This window comes from Saimiri boliviensis, chromosome 10 (genome assembly GCF_048565385.1).
Source record: "Saimiri boliviensis isolate mSaiBol1 chromosome 10, mSaiBol1.pri, whole genome shotgun sequence".
Classification (NCBI taxonomy): domain Eukaryota; kingdom Metazoa; phylum Chordata; class Mammalia; order Primates; family Cebidae; genus Saimiri; species Saimiri boliviensis.
Window position 1 is genome coordinate 6,451,408 of NC_133458.1, and position 17,970 is coordinate 6,469,377.

General features: G+C 41.7%; 1 protein-coding gene and 1 pseudogene across 2 annotated transcripts in view; one reads left to right on the top strand and one right to left on the bottom strand.

The window, feature by feature from the left end:
- The window catches only part of XRCC2 (X-ray repair cross complementing 2), a 46,735-nt gene that overhangs the window by 12,001 nt on the left and 16,764 nt on the right, over nucleotides 1-17,970 (top strand). For both annotated transcript variants that reach the window (XM_003929891.3, XM_074378873.1), the window contains exon 2: nucleotides 13,558-13,639. In XM_003929891.3, the coding sequence (XP_003929940.1) occupies nucleotides 13,558-13,639 (82 nt within the window). The remainder of the gene's footprint in view (nucleotides 1-13,557; nucleotides 13,640-17,970) is intronic.
- LOC120365354 (zinc finger protein 273-like) lies at nucleotides 6,129-10,066 on the bottom strand (annotated as a pseudogene).

Below are 17,970 nucleotides of genomic sequence, written 5' to 3' on the forward strand. Positions count from 1 at the left end.
TGTAGTGGCTCACGCCTGTAATCCCAAGACTTTGGGAGGCTGAGGTGGGTGGACCAGCCTGGCCTACATGGTGAAACCCCATCCTTACCAAACATACAAAGATTAGCTGGGCATGGTGGCATGTGCCTGTAATCCCAGCTACTCAGGAGGCTGAGGCAGGAGAATTGCCTGAACCCAGGAGGCAGAGGTTGCGGTGAGCCGAGATCGTGCCATTGCACTCCAGCCTGGGTAACAAGAGTGAAACTCCGTCTCAAAAAAAAAAAAGAAATGTTTACCATTAAATGTCTGAGCAGTATCCCTTTTTTAGACTACATGCTTGTTCCAGTAATGCTGCTGCTGCGAAAAACATTTGGGACACCTTGTTAGCATTTGAGTTTCAACTAAAGAAATGGTTGAAAGAAGTCAGATAGTCAGATAGTCAGGTGTAGTGGCTCACGCCTGTAATCCCAAGACTTTGGGAGGCTGAGGTGGGTGGACCAGCCTGGCCTACATGGTGAAACCCCATCCTTACCAAACATACAAAGATTAGCTGGGCATGGTGGCATGTGCCTGTAATCCCAGCTACTTGGGAGACTGAAGCAGGAGAATTGCTTGAACCGGGACCCAGGAGGTGGAGGTTGCAGTGAGCTGAGATTGCGCCACTGCACTCCAGCCTGGGCTCAGAGTGAGACTCCAGTCTTAAAAAGAAAAAAAAAATCAGATAATTGCCCAGACAGGACATCAGATATGGCTTTCCTCCTGTTTGTAAATTTTATTTTTCTATAGGGATGGGATCTCACTATGTTGCCCAGGCTGGTCTTGAACTTTTGGCCTCAAATACTACTCCTGTCTCAGCTTCTCAGAGTGCTTGGATGACAGGTGTGAACCACTGCACCTGACCTGATCTTCAGTTTAATAGGTCCAAAAACTCAGTTTAATCCTTGCACTCGTTTGATTAGTCTCAGTGATACTGAGGTTGTATAGGGTAGTAGAAAAATTCCAGGCTTTGAGAATCAGATCTTGATTAAATCCTGGCTCTGGCATTTACACCAGTTTTCTCATGTGAAAAATAGAATAGTAACAAATAGGGTTGATGTAACAATTGAAGGATATAATATAAAGAATGTACTGCTGATACCACAGTAAGCTCAAATAACTGTTATTAGATAGCTATTGTTATAATAATAGAATTTAACCGATACTGATTTACAATCCAAATGTCAAATCTATTGATTCACAATATTAGTGAAACTGTCAAATAGATTAAAATTGTGTCCACTGTGTATTCTTTTCTAGTTAGGAAATTTTGCCTTGGAAAGGTTGCTTAGAGAATTAAGAGAAACAGTTTGCCATAATGGCTACTCTACCATCACCAAGGTCTGATTGCCTGATGTGTTAATCTTCCCTAAGAGGATTAAACTGTCAAGCAAAATTTACTAGGGTTCCCTTTACCGTGGACACTTAAATTCTTTTTTCACTTCTGAAACTGCAGGTTAACCATACTTTGCTTCTATTGACTCTTTACTTGAATCTGGACATCATTAATTTTAATTTTCTTTTTTTTTTTAAGATGGGGTTTCACCATTATGGCCAGGCTGGTCTTGAACTACTGACCTCAGGTGATCCACCCACCTCGGCCTCCCAAAGTGCTAGGATTACAGGCATGAGCCACCGCGCCTGGCCAATTTTAATTTTCTATAATAGGCCTATGTCAGATTTTGGAGTACATCTTTTCTTATCCATGGAGGATGTGTTCCAAGACCCCCAGTAGATGCTGAAACCACAGATATTAGTAAACCTTACATACACTATATGTTTTTTGTATACAGAAACAAACACGTAGTATATATAGCATGGATATGCTGGACAAAGGGATGATTCATGTCCCAGGGGGTACAGAATTGGGATGGTGTGATATTTTATTATGCTACTCAGAATGACATGCAATTTAAAACTTGTATATTTATTTCTAGAATTTTCTGTTTAATAGTTACGAACTGTGGTTGGCTATAACTGAAACAGGAAGTGAAACTGCAGATAAGGGGGGACACGGTGTATCTTCTGCTTACGTTTGGAAGTTTCTTTCCTTTTTTTGAGATGGAATCTCGCTCTGTCACCCAGGCTAGAGGGCAGTGGCGCTATCTCAGGTCACTACACCTCCCCTTCCCAGGCTCAAGCTATTCTCCTGCCTCAGCCTTCTGAGTAGCTGGGATTACAGGTGCCCACCACCATGCCTGGTTAATTTTTTGTATTTTTAGTAGATACGGGGTTTCACCATGTTGGCCAGGCTGGTCTGGAACTCCTGACCTCAGGTGATCCACCCGCCTTGGCCTCCCAAAGTCCTGGGATTACAGGCAAGAGCCACTGTGCCCAGCCTTTGAATGGTAGGTGGATCACCTGAACTCGGGAGTTCCAGATCAGCCTGACCAACATGGAGAAACTCCATCTCTACTAAAAATACAAAATTAGCTGGGTGTGGTGGCACATGCCTGTAATCCCAGCTATTCTGGAAACTGAGGCAGGAGAACTGCTTAAATCCGAGAGGTGGAGGTTACAATGAGCCAAGATCATGCCATTGCACTCCAGACTGGGCAACAAGAGCAAAACTCCGTCTCAAAAAAAATCCACTACTTGTAAATTTAAATCTATTTCCTATTTCTGAGAGGTTCTTTTACCCCTCTATAACTCAGCATATTTTGCTTCGACATTGTAAAACATTGATTTGGATATTCTCAATGTTGTACAGTTTTTATCCTTTGAAAACAAATTTGATTTTCTAAATAATAGTGGAAAGTCTGATGCAGGTTGCCTAATTCATGTGGTAACTAAGAGGAGTAATATATTCGGGCAAAAGAGTTCTGTCGATAACATTGTAATACTTTCTTGAATACTGTTTTGCCAGGAATTCTCATGGGCGAGGATTTTAAAGTGTTTTGAGTAGTAACAGTAAGAGTAAAAAACTGGAGTGTCTTCCTAAGTTAATCTAATGAGCATGTCACTCATTCATATGCATGCCTTTTAAGATACTGGATAGTTTCATGTGCTCTATCTTGTCCATGAAAGTCTCTGTTTTTTTCTTTGAGTTATACTCCAATCTTGCAGCACAGCACAGTGGTTCTTACACTTATTAGTCTTAGGACTATATAACACATTTAAAAATTGGAGATTCCACTGGGCACGGTGGCTTATGTTTGTAATCCCAGCACTTTGGGAGGCTAAGGTGGGAGGATTGCTTGAGTCCAGGAGTTTAAGACCAGCCTGGACAACAGGGAGACCTTGTCTCTACACAAAGTAAAAAAAATTAGCTGGGTGTGGTGGCACATACTTGTGGTCTCAGCTGCTCAGGAGTCTTATGGGAGGATCACATGGGTCCAAGAGGTCAAGGTTGTAGTGAGCCTGGGTGACAGCAAGACCCTGTCTCAAAAATTATTGAAGAATCTAAAGAGCTTTTGTTTATGTTATATGTGTCCATGAAACTGAGAAATTTAAAATTTTAAAATACTTACATTCATGTACAGTGACATACACATTGAGTATTTTCATAAATACATATTTTTATGAAAAATAGCTTTGTTTTTCTTTTTTTTTTTTTGAGACGGAGTTTCGCTCTTGTTACCCAGGCTGGAGTGCAATGGCGCGATCTCGGCTCACTGCAACCTCCGCCTCCTGGGTTCAGGCAATTCTCCTGCCTCAGCCTCCTGAGTAGCTGGGATTACAGGCACGCACCACCATGCCCAGCTGATTTTTTGTATTTTTTTTAGTAGAGACGGGGTTTCACCTTGTTGACCAGGATGGTCTCGATCTCTTGACATCGTGATCCACCCACCTTGGCCTCCCAAAGTGCTGGGATTACAGGCTTGAGCCACCACACCCGGCCTTTCTTTTTTTTTTAATTGTACTTTAGGTTCTGGGGTACATGTGCAGATTGTGCAGGATTGTTACGTAGGTGTACACATGCCATGGTGGTTTGCTGTATCCATCCCCACCGCCGTCACCTATATTAGGTATTTCTCCTAATGTTATCCCTCCCCAATTCCCCCACCCTCTGCTGTCCCTACTCTGTCCCCCACAACCCCCCAACAGATCCCAGTGTGTGATGTTCCCCTCCCTGTGTCCATGTGTTCTCATTGTTCAACATCCACTCATGAGTGAGAACATGCGGTGTTTGGTTTTCTGTTCTTGTGTCAGTTTCCTGAAAACGATGGTTTCCAGCTTTATCCATGTCCCTGCAAAGGATGTGAACTCATCCTTTTGTATGGCTGCATAGTATTCCATGGTGTATGTGTGCCACATTTTCTTTATCCAGTCTATCATTGATGGGCATTTGGGTTGGTTCCAAGTCTTTGCTATTGTAAACAGTGCCGCAGTGAACATACGTGTGCATGTGACTTTATAATAGAACGATTTGTAATCCTCTGGGTATATACCCAGTAATGGGATTGCTGGGTCAAATGGTATTCCTATTTCTAGATCCTTGAGGAATCGCCGTACTGTCTTCCACAATGGTTGAACTAATTTACACTCCCACCAACAGTGTAAAAGTGTTCCTGTTTCTTCACATCCTCTCCAGCATCTGCTGTCTCCAGATTTAATCATTGCCATTTTAACTGATGTGAAATGGTATCTCAGTGTGGTTTTGATTTGCATTTCTCTAATGACCAGTGATGATGAGCATTTTTTAATATGTTTGTTGGCTGCATACATGTCTTTTTAAAAAATTTTTATTTCTTTTTATTTTTTTATTCTGTACATGTCAAGGAAAGATGTCTTCTTTTGAAAGTGTCTGTTCATATCCTTTGCTCACTTTTTGATGTGGTTTTTTCCTTGTAAATTTGTTTTAATTTTTTTTTATTTTTTTTTTGCATAGCAAAATTTTACAGGCTTTATTTTTTTCACAGGCATATAGATGTAACAAAAACATACAGACCAAATTACATTTGTAAAAAATTAGGTGTATGCAATGCCCCAGGTGAGCCCAATGCAAAGAGCCACATAGAACAAGAAAAAGTCTGTTACATTTACCCAACACAGATTTTCCTGCTTCCCGATATAACATAGTGACTTTAGAAATAAATTGCCAACTACTGGTTTCTTTTTTAAAAGACAAGTAAAATACTGCCTTATACATCTTTATTTCTGGGTGATAGGGTCTTTTGCAGACACTAGTTTTTGTCTCTCATTACACAAAGTTCTAATAAATAGTGGTATTCTTTCAAATGACAGTTTGAGTCTGCTGACACAAAAGGTAAGTTTTACAGCAGCAGAAAGACTGTGGTATCACAGACAGGAAACAGTCGTAGCAAGTGATTATTGGTTATTTACAAGAAACATAAGTAGACTGAGTTTGGTGGTTCACACAAATAATCATAGCACTTTGGGAGGCCAAGATGGATGGATCACCTGAAGTCAGGAGTTTAAGAACAGCCTGGGCAACATAGTAAAACCCTGTCTCTACTAAAAATACAAAATTAGCTGAGCATGGAGATACATGCCTGTAATCCCAGCTATGTGGGAGGCTGAGACAGGAGAATCACTTGAACTTGGAAGTTGGAGGCTGCAGTGAGCTAAGACCATGCCATTGTACTCCAGCCTGGGTGACAGGAGCAAAACTCTGTCTCAAAAAAAAAAAAGGAGGAGGAGACAACAGAAACTTCTTTAATTAGGAACTAAACACAAAATTTTAGACAAGGCATATCCTAGAAACATGTTTGAGAGACTCCCAGAATCTCTAGTCAAGATAATTGTTTTCAGACAGTGTCAGAAAGAAAACTACATTTTAAAGATTGTGACAGATAGTTTTTTTAATGTCCAAATATCAATCAAAGATTACAGTGTATACATAACAGGGCAATATAATTTCATCAAAAATATTATATAATTTTCAGAAAGAAACCATAAAGTACACATTAATTTTAAACACTGATAATACATTGAATAATATTTAATGAGTGAAGCAGGAACACAGACCACTATAGAAAATCAAAAAAATAATAATTTTTTTAAAATCTGAAAGATTTTTTAAATTGTGAAGGTAAAAATTAAAAAAAATAAATAACTGGAGAATCATAAAAGTAAGAAAAATGATGTGAAAATGAAGTTCAACAAACAGAATACACACAAATGATAACAATACATATATAAGCACATTTTCAGAAATCACAGACAAGAAGAAAGTCTTGGAAGCTGCAAGATAAATGTAATGTGTCATTTACAAACACAGTCTTAATGATAAAACCAGTGAATTATCAGCATAAATTTAGTGGGCCAGAAAGAAACCGTGTGACTTATTCAAAGTCATTAAGAAAAAAAAAGCTATCAAGTGAGAATAATAACCATCATCAAATCTATCCTGCCAAGTAAAAAGAAAAAAATCTTCCAGACCAGGCGTGGTGGCTCACACCTGTATGTAATCACAGCACTTTGGGAGGCCGAGGCAGGCAAATCATGATATCAGGAGATTGAGACAAGCCAGGCCAACATGGTGAAACCCCGTCTCTACTAAAAATACAGAAATTAGATGAGTGTGGTAGCCTGTGCCTGTAGTTCCAGCCACTCAGGAGGCTGAGGCAGGAGAATCACTTAAACCCAAGGAGGTGGATGTTGCAGTGAGCTGAGATTGCACCACTGCACTCCAGTCTGGTGACAAAGTGAGACTCTGTCAAAACAAAAACAAACAAAAACTGCTGAAACAACCAAATCCTGAAAACGTATATTGGCACTGCATATGCCCTATATATAAAAGATGCTGAAAGCAGTTTCTTAAACTGAAAATAAAAGGATTCAAGAAAACAACACATAATCAAATAAAAATACATTATGTGCTGGGAAAGATAGGCATATACACAAAAATAGAATCTGTGGCATTATCATGATAGTGCAGAAAGCATTCTAAATTCTCAAATTTGAAAAAAGCACAGAAATTATAAACATGTTAATAAATATACAATATAAAACATCATTAGCAACATCAATGACAAATTTCAGGGCAGATGTAATGAGGAAACATTTTTTATTCAACTGAAGTTAATTTTGTACCAGATTAAAATACACCGTTGTTTCTTTTTCTTTTTTTCTTTTTTTTTGAGACGGAGTTTCGCTCTTGTTACCCAGGCTGGAGTGCAATGACTGGATCTCAGCTCACCGCAACCTCCGCCTCCTGGGTTCAGGCAATTCTCCTGCCTCAGCCTTCTGAGTAGCTGGGATTACAGGCACGCGCCACCATGCCCAGCTGATTTTTTGTATTTTTAGTAGAGACGGGGTTTCACCATGTTGACCAGGGTGATCTCGATCTCTTGACCTCATGATCCACTCGCCTCGGCCTCCCAAAGTGATGGGATTACAGGTGTGAGCCACCGCTCCTGGCCCACACTGTTGTTTCTTATAGAGGTTTTATGTAACCCCCAAGATGACACACACACACACACACACACACCCCCCTATGTAGATACTTGAAAGTGCATTAGAAATAAGTAAAAGCATATCAATATGAAAATCTAAAGACTCAAAGAAAGGTGGACAGAAAATGAGAAACAAAGTTGTAAAAATCAAAATACTTAGGCCAGGGGCACTGGCTTACACCGGTAATCCCAGAACTTTGGGAGGCTGAGGTAGGGAGATACTTGAGGTCAGGAGATCAAGACCAGCCTGGCCAACATGGTGAAGCCCCGTCTCTACTAAAAACACAAAACTTAGCCAGGCAGGGTGGTAGATACCTGTAATCCTAACTATTTGGTGGAGGCAGAAGAATTGCCTGAATCTGAGAAGCAGAAGTTGCAGTGAGCCGAGATCACACCACTGCCCTCCAGCCTGGGCAACAGAGGGAGACTCTGGGGGTTCAGCTACCAGCTCACGGCTCTTCACATTCCAGGGTTCTTTTCCTTGCTCCAGACAGGTGATCAGGTGTGGCTCAGAGGAAGCAATACCCAGGAAGGCTAGGTTTTTGTAGTTCTCTAACATCACATTCCTATATAAATTCTGCTGTGCAGTGTCCAGGCATTGCCACTCCTCCAGACAGTATTCTATGGCCATATCCGTAAATGTCAACACTCCTGTTTCTAAGCTTCCAGGGGATCTTGGTGTCTTAAGCTGTGGCTCTCCAGTACCACCAGGTCAGAAGCCCACAGAGGCTGGGCCTCTAGGAGCAGAGGACACAGAACAGCAAAGACCTGTTTTAATTCTTTTTAGATTCTGGATATTAGCCCTTTGTCAGATGGGTAGCATGCAAAAATTTTTTCCCATTCTTGGTTGCCAGCTCACTCTAATGATTGTTTCTTTTGTTGTGCAGAAGCTCTTAAGTTTGAGTAGATCCCATTTGTTTATTTTAGCTAAAAATAGCTGTATTTTTCTGACGGTAAAAATGTAGTGAGAAAAGTAACATTGTTTTACATATTTGCAGATATTTTAAATATCTGGCTTAATAGAAGTTAACTGGTTCTTTTTTTTTTTTTTTTTTTTTCTTTTTGAGACGGAGTTTCGCTCTTGTTACCCAGGCTGGAGTGCAATGGCGCGATCTCGGCTCACCGCAACCTCCGCCTCCTGGGTTCAGGCAGTTCTCCTGCCTCAGCCTCCTGAGTAGCTGGGATTACAGGCACGCGCCACCATGCCCAGCTAATTTTTTTGTATTTTTAGTAGAGACGGGGTTTCACCATGTTGACCAGGATGGTCTCGATCTCTTGACCTCGTGATCCACCCGCCTCGGCCTCCCAAAGTGCTGGGATTACAAGCTTGAGCCACCGCGCCTGGCCAGAAGTTAACTGGTTCTTATCCAGTCTGCTATAATATGTTGGTCTGGTTAAAGTATATGAAGAACATCTTTCCTCTCAGAGAAAATTACGTTGGAAAAGGGAGGAGTATTTTAAGACCTTTCAAAGAATTTATAGATATTCTTCTTTGTGGGATATAAAATCTTATCAGTGAACTTTTCTAAAAAGGTCTGGCCTCAGCCAGGTGCAGTAGCTCACACCTGTAATCTCAGCACTTTGGGAGGTCAAGGCGGATGGATTACTTAAGCCCAGGAGTTTGGGACCAGCCTGGGCAACATAATGAGACCCGTCTCCTGAAATAAAAAATTAGGGGGACGTAGTGGCACGAGCCTGTAGTCTAGTTACTTGGGAGGCCAAGGTGGGAGGATCACTTGGGCTTGGGAGGTTGAGGCTCATCGTGCCATTGTACTCCAGTCTGGGTGAGGGGAGTAAGACCCCCCCCAAAAAAAAGTCAGGGTTTGAGTGAAATCATTTACCCAGGAATGATTTCATATCATGCATCTTTTGGAAATATGGTTCACTGAGTCCTATATTAGGCACAGTTCTCCAGAGGAGAAACAGAACCAATAGGATACATGTAGACATCTAAGAGGAAATTTATTATGGATATTGGCTTACATTGTTACCGGGGTCGGCGGGGCAAGTCCGGTTGGGGTCCACAGTCTTTAGTTCTTGTTGGAAGAAACAATTCAGCCAAGAGAGAGAAGTAGATTCAAGGCAGAAGTGAAGGTTTTTTTGAAGTAAAGTTTACTTGGAAGGGGCCAACTGGGCAACTTCAAATATTGAATGCCCCTATTTCCTGATTGTTCCTGGTCTCCTCTCATCCTCCTTGGGTGGGTTGCTGGCTAATTGCCACATGTGCGGTGACTTGCCAGCATCTGAAGGGGCCACAGTGCCATTTTGTAGTTGGAGTTCTATGCATGCTCTCATAGGGCAATTTTCCCTTACTGCTCTAGTGTTCCCAGAGGAAGGTCATATACCGGTCACACTCCACCATTTTGCTCCTTACTACACATTCCTGGACATGTTTGCTCAGTTCCTAGGATCTTATCAGGAAGTTGTTCTCCATAAGCTTAAGATGTTTCCTGTTAGGAAATTTTCCCCTCCCTGGTGCCAGCTGCAACCAGTTATCATTCCTGAAGAGGCCACCAGGACATTGCTTGGGGCCTGTGCTGCCCTGCTCACACCTGCCTCTCTACCTACTCTAACAATGTGATTATGGAGGCCAGTAAGTCCCAGACATGCCATCTGCAAGCTGGAGAACCAGAAAAGCCTGTGATGTCATTCAGTCTGAGTCTGAAGGCCTGAGAGCCAGGACAGCCCATGGTGGAACCCAGTCCAAGGCTCTAAAGGCTCGAGAACAGTGCAGGGTTGGGAGACAGGCAGCACTGGTGTAAGTCCCAGAATCAGGGACTCCAGTATCTGAGGGCAAGAGGAGATGGGTGTCCCAGCTCAAGAAAAGAGGGACTGGAGGATGCCCATCCACATGGGTGAAGATGGATCCTCTTTATTCAGTCTGCTGATTGAAATGCTCATGTTCTCCAGAAACCCCCTCATTGAGAAACCCAAAAATAATGCTTTACCAGCTGTTTGGGCATCTCTTAACCTAATTTGGTTGATGCATACAATTAACCAACACAGCCACCTTCAGATTTAATAAGTTCCTAGAAGGACTCAGAACTCAATGAAAGCTGTTGTGTTCATAGTTATGGTTTACAACAGGAAAAGGATAGAGATTAAAATCAGCCAAGGGAAGAAACACAATAGGACAAAGTCCAGGAAGTTCCAAGCACAGAGCTTCCAGCGGTCCTCTCCCAGTGGAGTCATCAACAGTGCTAAATTCTCCCAGCAACAATGTGTGACAATAGACAGATTATTGCCAAACAGGGTATCTCAACTAGGCTCTGGTGTCCAAAGGTTTTATTGGGGCTCTGCCATGTGGACATGGTCAGCTGCCCACATAGCTGACCTTAGCTTCCAGCACCTCCAGGTTGGCCTGACACTGCATGACCCAAAGCCCCCACCATAAATCACATTCTTACCTGGTGTGGCTCAAGGTTCCCATGTAAACAGACACTTTCTTTTGCGGGGGTGGGGAGGAGGGGGCGGAACGACAGCGTCTTGCTCTGTTGCCCAGGCTGGATTGCAGTGCCACATCTTGGCTCACTGCAGCCTCAACCTGGATTCAAGCAGTTCTTCTCTGTGGGCCTTCTGAGTAGCTGGGACTACAGGTGTATGCCACCACACCTAGCCAATTTTTGTATTTTTTGTAGAGATGGGGTTTCACCATGTTTTCCAGGCTGATCTTAAACTCCTGGGTTCAACCGATCCTCCCACCTTGGCCTCCCAAAGTATTAGGATTACAGGTGTGAGCCACTGTGCCCTGCCCAAAGATACTTTATCAGTCAAGACATTCCAAGGGTTTAGAATTACCTCTCAGGAGCCAAGGCCAAAAACTAGACCTCCCTTTGGGCAAGGTTAAATTATTCACTACACAGTATGTTTCTCATGTCATCACAAAGAATATTTTTTAAAGTGTACTCAAGGGTCATGATTTAATAAAACCAGTCTTTTTATTTATTTATTTTTTTACTTCACCAAAGACATTCTTACGTAAAGCTGGGTTTTGTTTGTTCTGCCTGAGTGCAGGTAGTGCTTGGCGAGTGTGTGGTGAGGCGGTGTGTGCTAATACATTTCCACGCCACTGCCTTCATTACGCTAGCTGTCAGCAGGTTACCCACTATTGCTTTTATGACCTCAGTGTCAAACTAGTCAAAAAGGCAAATAACATCTTAATTTTTACTTTTCATGATTATGAGAATAGTTTCGGCCATGGGTATGCCCTCAAATCTCTGCGTAACTACGCACCCTGTATCTTTACCTTGCTTTATGAGTCTCATCTAGAGGACCCGGACTGCACATTTTTTGAGGATAGGTTTCGTCTTCATCTTTGTAGTCTCCATTTTACCCGGCACAGTGATTCATATGCAACAGAAATTCAACCAACGCCTGTTAAAGTATAGAACTTTTTCATCACTTCAGGAAGTCTTTCTGTAACTTGATTTGGCTTTAAAAAAAAATGCAAATAAAAGGTGACTTTTTCTTCCCATTTGTGATAGGTTTTTTTCTTTTGTCATATAGAAGGGTTGTCAGATCTGCTGATTCCCAACAAACTTGAGAATCAGTTTTGATTATGTCTCCCGTGCGACAGTGGAGTCCTTCACCGAGGTTGCCCCTGTGATCCTAATGACTTCTGTCATGGTGCAGATACTCCTCCTCCAGACTAGGGTGACAGACTCCGTCCTCTCTCCACATACGGTTTCACTCTCCTCACATCTGTCCCCTAGTAACCACCAAGATGATCCCTTTGAAATGCAGATGGACTGGGCCCAGTGGCTCACACCTATAATCCCACCACTTTGGGAGGCTGAAGTGGGGGGCGTCATTTGAGGTCAGGAGTTCAAAACCAGCCTGGCCACCATGATGAAACCCGTCTCCACCAAAAACATAGAAATTAGCTTGGTGTGGTGGTGGATGCCTGATTCCAGTTACTCAGGAGGCTGAGGTAGAATCACTTGAGCTTAGGCAGAGGTTACAGTGAGCAGAGATTGTGCCACTGCACTCCAGCCTGGGCGACAGAGCAAGACTCCATCTCCAAAAAAAAAAAAAAAGGCAGATAATATGCCAGGTACTCTTCACATATTTAATCCTCATCAACCTTATGAGAGAGGTGCTGTTTGTGATCCTCACTTTACGGATGAGAAGCCTAAGGCCCTGGGTGACCTAGCAGGACTGGCTCTGGGGTCCCAAATGTCTGCTCTTAACAATGCTAAATGCTTCTCACTGGTTAGTGTCATACCTGTTGCTATTGTCTACAGCCAAAGATAAGCTCCCAAACATGACATCTGAGCCCTTCTATGCTCTGACCTGTGCATTCTTTCAGGGCTTCACCGTGTCCTGCTGTTTGGTGCTGCTATGAGCTCTAGGGTTAAATCTGCTCCTAGTGTCCCTGTGCACCTTGCTGTTTATAGCCTCTGCCCTGTGGCTGCTCCTGTTCCTGCTGGTAGGCCTGCTAGACCTGTCTGTTCCCCATCCCCTGGCAGAGTCTTAGGGGGAGAGAGCTCAGGTGGTGGCTCCTCAAGGAAGTTTTCCTCCACCTTTCTCCCCTTCTGCAATGAAATAAAGAGCTCATAATGAATGGGGCAGACAAATGAAGGCAGATAACTGTATAACAGCTGGGTTAACAATTATAGTGCTAAAGTTAAGGAAGGTGAAAACTTTGCCCTAGTAGTTTGTCCTGTATCCTAAACTAGACTATCCATTTCTTTAAGGGAACAGACTCACTTTATACTGTCAGTATCTGGTAGATAAGCAAAAAGTGAAATAAGTAAACACAGATTTTTCCTAAACTATATTTCCTATTTCTTCCAAATCCACAAAATTATGAAAAAAAATTTTGAGACAGGGTCTCACTCTGTCACCCAGGCTGCAACCTCTGCCTCTTAGGCTCAGGCGATCTTCCCACCTCAGCCTCCCGAGTAGCTGGGATTACAATGTGTGCCACCATGCCCGGCTAATTTTTGTATTTTTTTGTAGTCAGGGATTTTGCCATGTCACCCAGGCTGGTCTTAAACTCCTGGACTCAAGGGATCTGCCCACCTTGGCCTCCCAAAGTGTTGGGATTACAGGTGTAAACCACAGCACCAGGTCTAAAGTTATGAAATCTTACAGACTTTCAGAAAATTGTATTAATACCAATGTCTGGGATTTTATATTTTTAAATAATGAGTTTTCCTTCTCTCTTTTCTTTTGTAAGCTCCTTGCCCGACTTGAAGGTAGAAGTTCTTTGAAAGAAATAGAACCAAGTCTGTTTGCTGATGAAGATTCTCCTGTGCATGGTAAAACCACAACCTCAAATACAAATACAGTGTTGTAAACAAAGCTTTAGAAAAGGATTTTTTTCACATAAGCTCACATGTATACACATACTCCTCGCAAGAAGTTATATCGGTTAAACCGTAAGTGGAAAAATGAGACCGAGGTTGTGACAGAAAGCTCTTCAGCCTTCCTTATCAGTGTCAGGCAAGATGAAGTTTGCTCATCTGCAGTCAGTCTTCAGAATATGCCTTGACCTCTGTCTTACCCAACATGCAATACTCATGCAAGTCTTGCTATTATAATTTGTTTTGAAGTTCTTTTTTAGAAGTTTGTAGCGTTGTAGGGAAGTCCTTAGGTATCTACTTGTTCTCTTAGTATTTCTACAACAGGGAAAACTTACAAAGGGCATGTGCTTAAGTTGATTTTTTTGTTTCTTTTAATGTAGTGGCTTCATAGAGATAAAATTCACCCACTTAAGTTTGCAGTTAAGTGATTTTTAATACATTACACAGTTGTGCAACCGTTACCACAACTGACTGCAGAACATTGTGTCTCCCCATAAAGAAGCTCATTTCTAGTCATTGTCATCTCCCATGTTCCCCGGCCATAGGCAACTACTAACCTACTTTCTAACTCTAGATTTGCCTTTTCTGGACATTTCATATCGTTGGAATCATGCAATATGTGGTCTTCTGTGACTGGCCTCTTTGAATAATCTTCATTGAATTGTATAATTCAGTTTTCATCACATCATAGCATGTATCAGTTCATTTTTTTTGTTGTTAAATATTTCATTGCATGGGTGTACATGTTACTTATCCATTTGTTAGCTGAGGACATTGGGTTATTTGTTGGCAGCTATCGGTAATGCTGCTTTGGTTATCTGTGTACATATTTTTCTGTGGATAGATGTTTTCAGTTCTGTTGGGTAATACCTAGGATAGGCATTGCTAGGTTGTATGGCAATCCTATATCTAACCTTTTCAGAAACTGCCAGACCATTTTCTGGCCGGGCGTGGTAGCTCACGCCTGTAATCCCGACACTTTGGGAGGCCGAGGCGGGCGGACCATGATGTCGGGGGTTCAAGGCCAACCTGGCCAATATGGTGTTACCCCGTATTTTTGGTGTTACCAAAAATACCAAAAAAAAAAAAAAAATTAGCCACGTGTGGTGGCCGATGCCTGTAGTCCCAGCTACTCAGGAGCCTGAGGCATGAGAATCGCTTGAACCTGGGAGGTGGAGGTTGCAGTGAGCCGAGATTATGCAGCTGCACTCTGGCCAGGGTGACAGAGCAAGACTCCATCTCAAAAAAAAAAAAAAAAAAAAAAGGGAGAGAGAGAGAAACTGCCAGACTGTTTTCCAAAGTAGCTTCACATTTTACTTGCCACCAGCAATGCAATGATGGTTCCAATTCCCATATTCTAGGAATAATTTTTATTGTCTGTCTGTTTGATAATAGCCATCCTAGTCAGTATGAAGTATTATCTCTTTGTGGTTTTTGATTTATGTTTTCCTCACAGCCAGTGATGTAGAGTATCTTTGCAAAGGCTTATTGGCAAATTTTATGTCTTTGGGAAAATATCAGATTCTTTGCTCATTTAAAAAATCAGGTTTTTGTCCTTTTATTATTGAGTTGCAAGAGTCCTTTGTATAATCCAGATGTAAGTCCCTTATCAAATAAGTTATTTTGCAAATATGGTCATCCATCCTTTAGGTTGTTTTTTCATTGTCTTGATGGTATCCATCGAAAGTATGCAGGGTATTAATTTTGGTGAAATCTAGTTTACCTGTTTTTTTCTTTGTGGCTCATGCTTTACAAGCCACGGCCTATTCCAGGTTAAGAAGATTTATAGCTTTTTGTTGTTGTTACTGGTTTCTGTTTTCAGTGCTTTCTGATTGGATAACGTGCTTCTGTGATTTCAGTCTTTCAAAATTTATTGAGACTTGTTTTATGGCTTAACATATGGTTTATTCTAGAGGATGTTCCATGTGTATTTGAGAATATCGTGTATGCTCCATTGGTTGAGATGCCTGTTAGTTCAAGTTGGCTTTTGATATTCAAGTCCTTGTTGATCTTTTTCGTAGTTCTATACATTTGAAAGTAAGGTTTTTGAAGTTTCCAACTGTTAATTAGCTGGGTATGGTGGTACACACCTGTAATCCCAGCTACTTGAGAGGCTGAGGCAGGAGAATTGCTTGAACCCTGGAGGCAGAGGTTGCAGTTTGCAGTGAGCCAACTCCATCTCAAAAATAAATAAAAATTTTATTTTATTTATTTTTATTTTTTATTTTTGTCTTTTTTTTTTTTTTTTCTTTTTCCTTTTTGTGGAGAACGGGGTCTCGCTATATTGCCCAGGCAGGTCTCGAACTCCTGGGCTCAAGCTATCCTCCCGCCTCTGCCTCCCTAAGAGCTGGGATTACAGGCGTGAGCCACAGCGCCCGGCAACAAAAATTTTTAAATGAAGTTTCCAACTATTATTGTTGAATTGTTTGTTTCTCTCCTGAGTTTTGTCATGTTTTTGCTTTTGTATTTTGGGGTTTTGTGCATTGTTGAGCACATGTAACTTTTTATTTTGTCTTATTGCTGATTGACCCATGTATAAACTGTTCTTTGTCACTTCACATCCATTAGGAAGGCTACTATCAATAAAAAGGAAGTAGCAAGTGTTAGCAGGAATGTGGAGAAATTGTAACTCTTTTGCACTGTTGGTAAGATTGTGAAGTGGTGTGACCATTACGGAAAACAGTATGGAGGTTACTCAGACAATTAAAAATAGAACCACCATATGATCCCATAATCTCACTTCTGGGTATACATCCAAAAGAATTGAAAGCAGGATCTTGGAGAGATACTTGCACACTCTTGTTTATAGCAGCATTATTCACAATAGCTAAGAGGTAAAACCAACCTAAGTGTCCATCATGTGCTTATAACAGAATCCCTTGGGGAAGAACATCCATCAGTGGTTGAGTGGTTGATATATACAAAATGTGATATATACATGCAATGGATATATTATTCAGCCTTACAAAGGAGGGACATGCTGTCACGTGCTACAATATGGATGAACCTTGAGGACACTGTGCTAAGTGAAACAGGCCAGAAACAAAAAGACAAACTGCTTGATTCCACTTATATGGAGTTTCTAAGGTAATTAAATTCATAAAAAGAAAGTAAAATGGTAGTTACCAGGAGCTGAGGAGGTGGGAAAGGGAGTCGTTTAATGGGTACAAAATGTGAGTTTTGCAAGATGGAAAAGTTGCAGAGTTCTGCTTCACAGCAGTGTGAATGTACTTCACACTACTGAGCTGTACACTTAAAAATGGTTAAAGTAGGCGCCAGGCCCTGTGGCTTATGCCTGTAATCCCAGCACTTTGGGAGGCCGAGGTGGGCAGGTCAATCACCCTGAGGTCTGGAATTTGAGACCAGCCTGGCCAACATGGTGAAACCCCATCTCTACTAAAAACACAAAAATTAGCCAAGTGTGGTGGGATGTGCCTATAATCCCAGGTACTCAGGAGGCTGAGGCAGGAGAATTGCTTGAACCCAGGATATTGCAGTGAGCTGAGATCGTGCCACTGCACCCCAGCCTGAGCAACAGAGCAAGACTCTGTCTCAAAAAAAAAAAAAATCATTAAAGTAGCAAGTTTTGTGTCATGTGTTTTTACCACACACACAAAGTCCTCTGTCTCTAATAACATGTTTGTCTTAAACATCTATTTTGTCTGATACTAGTGTAGCCAATTCAGGTCTCTTTTGATTACTGTTTGTATTGTGTATATGTTTTTTTATCTTTTTGCTTTCAACCTATTTGTGACTTGTAAAGTGTGTTCATTATAAACAGCCTATAGTTCGAGTCTGATTTTTGTATTCCATTCTGCCAGTTTTACCTTTTGGACTATTTAGTCCATTTATAATTAGTGTAATTACTGATAAGAGTTTATGACTGCCAGGCATGGTGGCTCACGCCTGTAATCCCAGCACTTTGGGAGGCCGAGGAGGGTGGATCACCTGAGGTCGGGAGTTTGCCTGGCCAATATGGTGAAACCCCGTCTCTACTAAAAATGGAAAGATTAGCTGTGTGTGGTGGCACATACCTGTAATCCCAGCTACTGGGAGGCCCTTGCAGTGAGCCAGAATCACACCGCTTCACTCCAGCCTGGGTGACAGCAGGACTCCATCTCAAAAAGAAAAAAACAACAATGAAAAACGAGAAGAGTTTGTGACTATCATTTTGCTGTCTCTTTTTTATATATGTCTTATGTCTTTCTGTTTCTCTTTCTCCTTTGCTGTTTTCTTTTGTGTTAAATCATTATTTTCTGCTGTACCATTTTAATCCCCTTGTCATT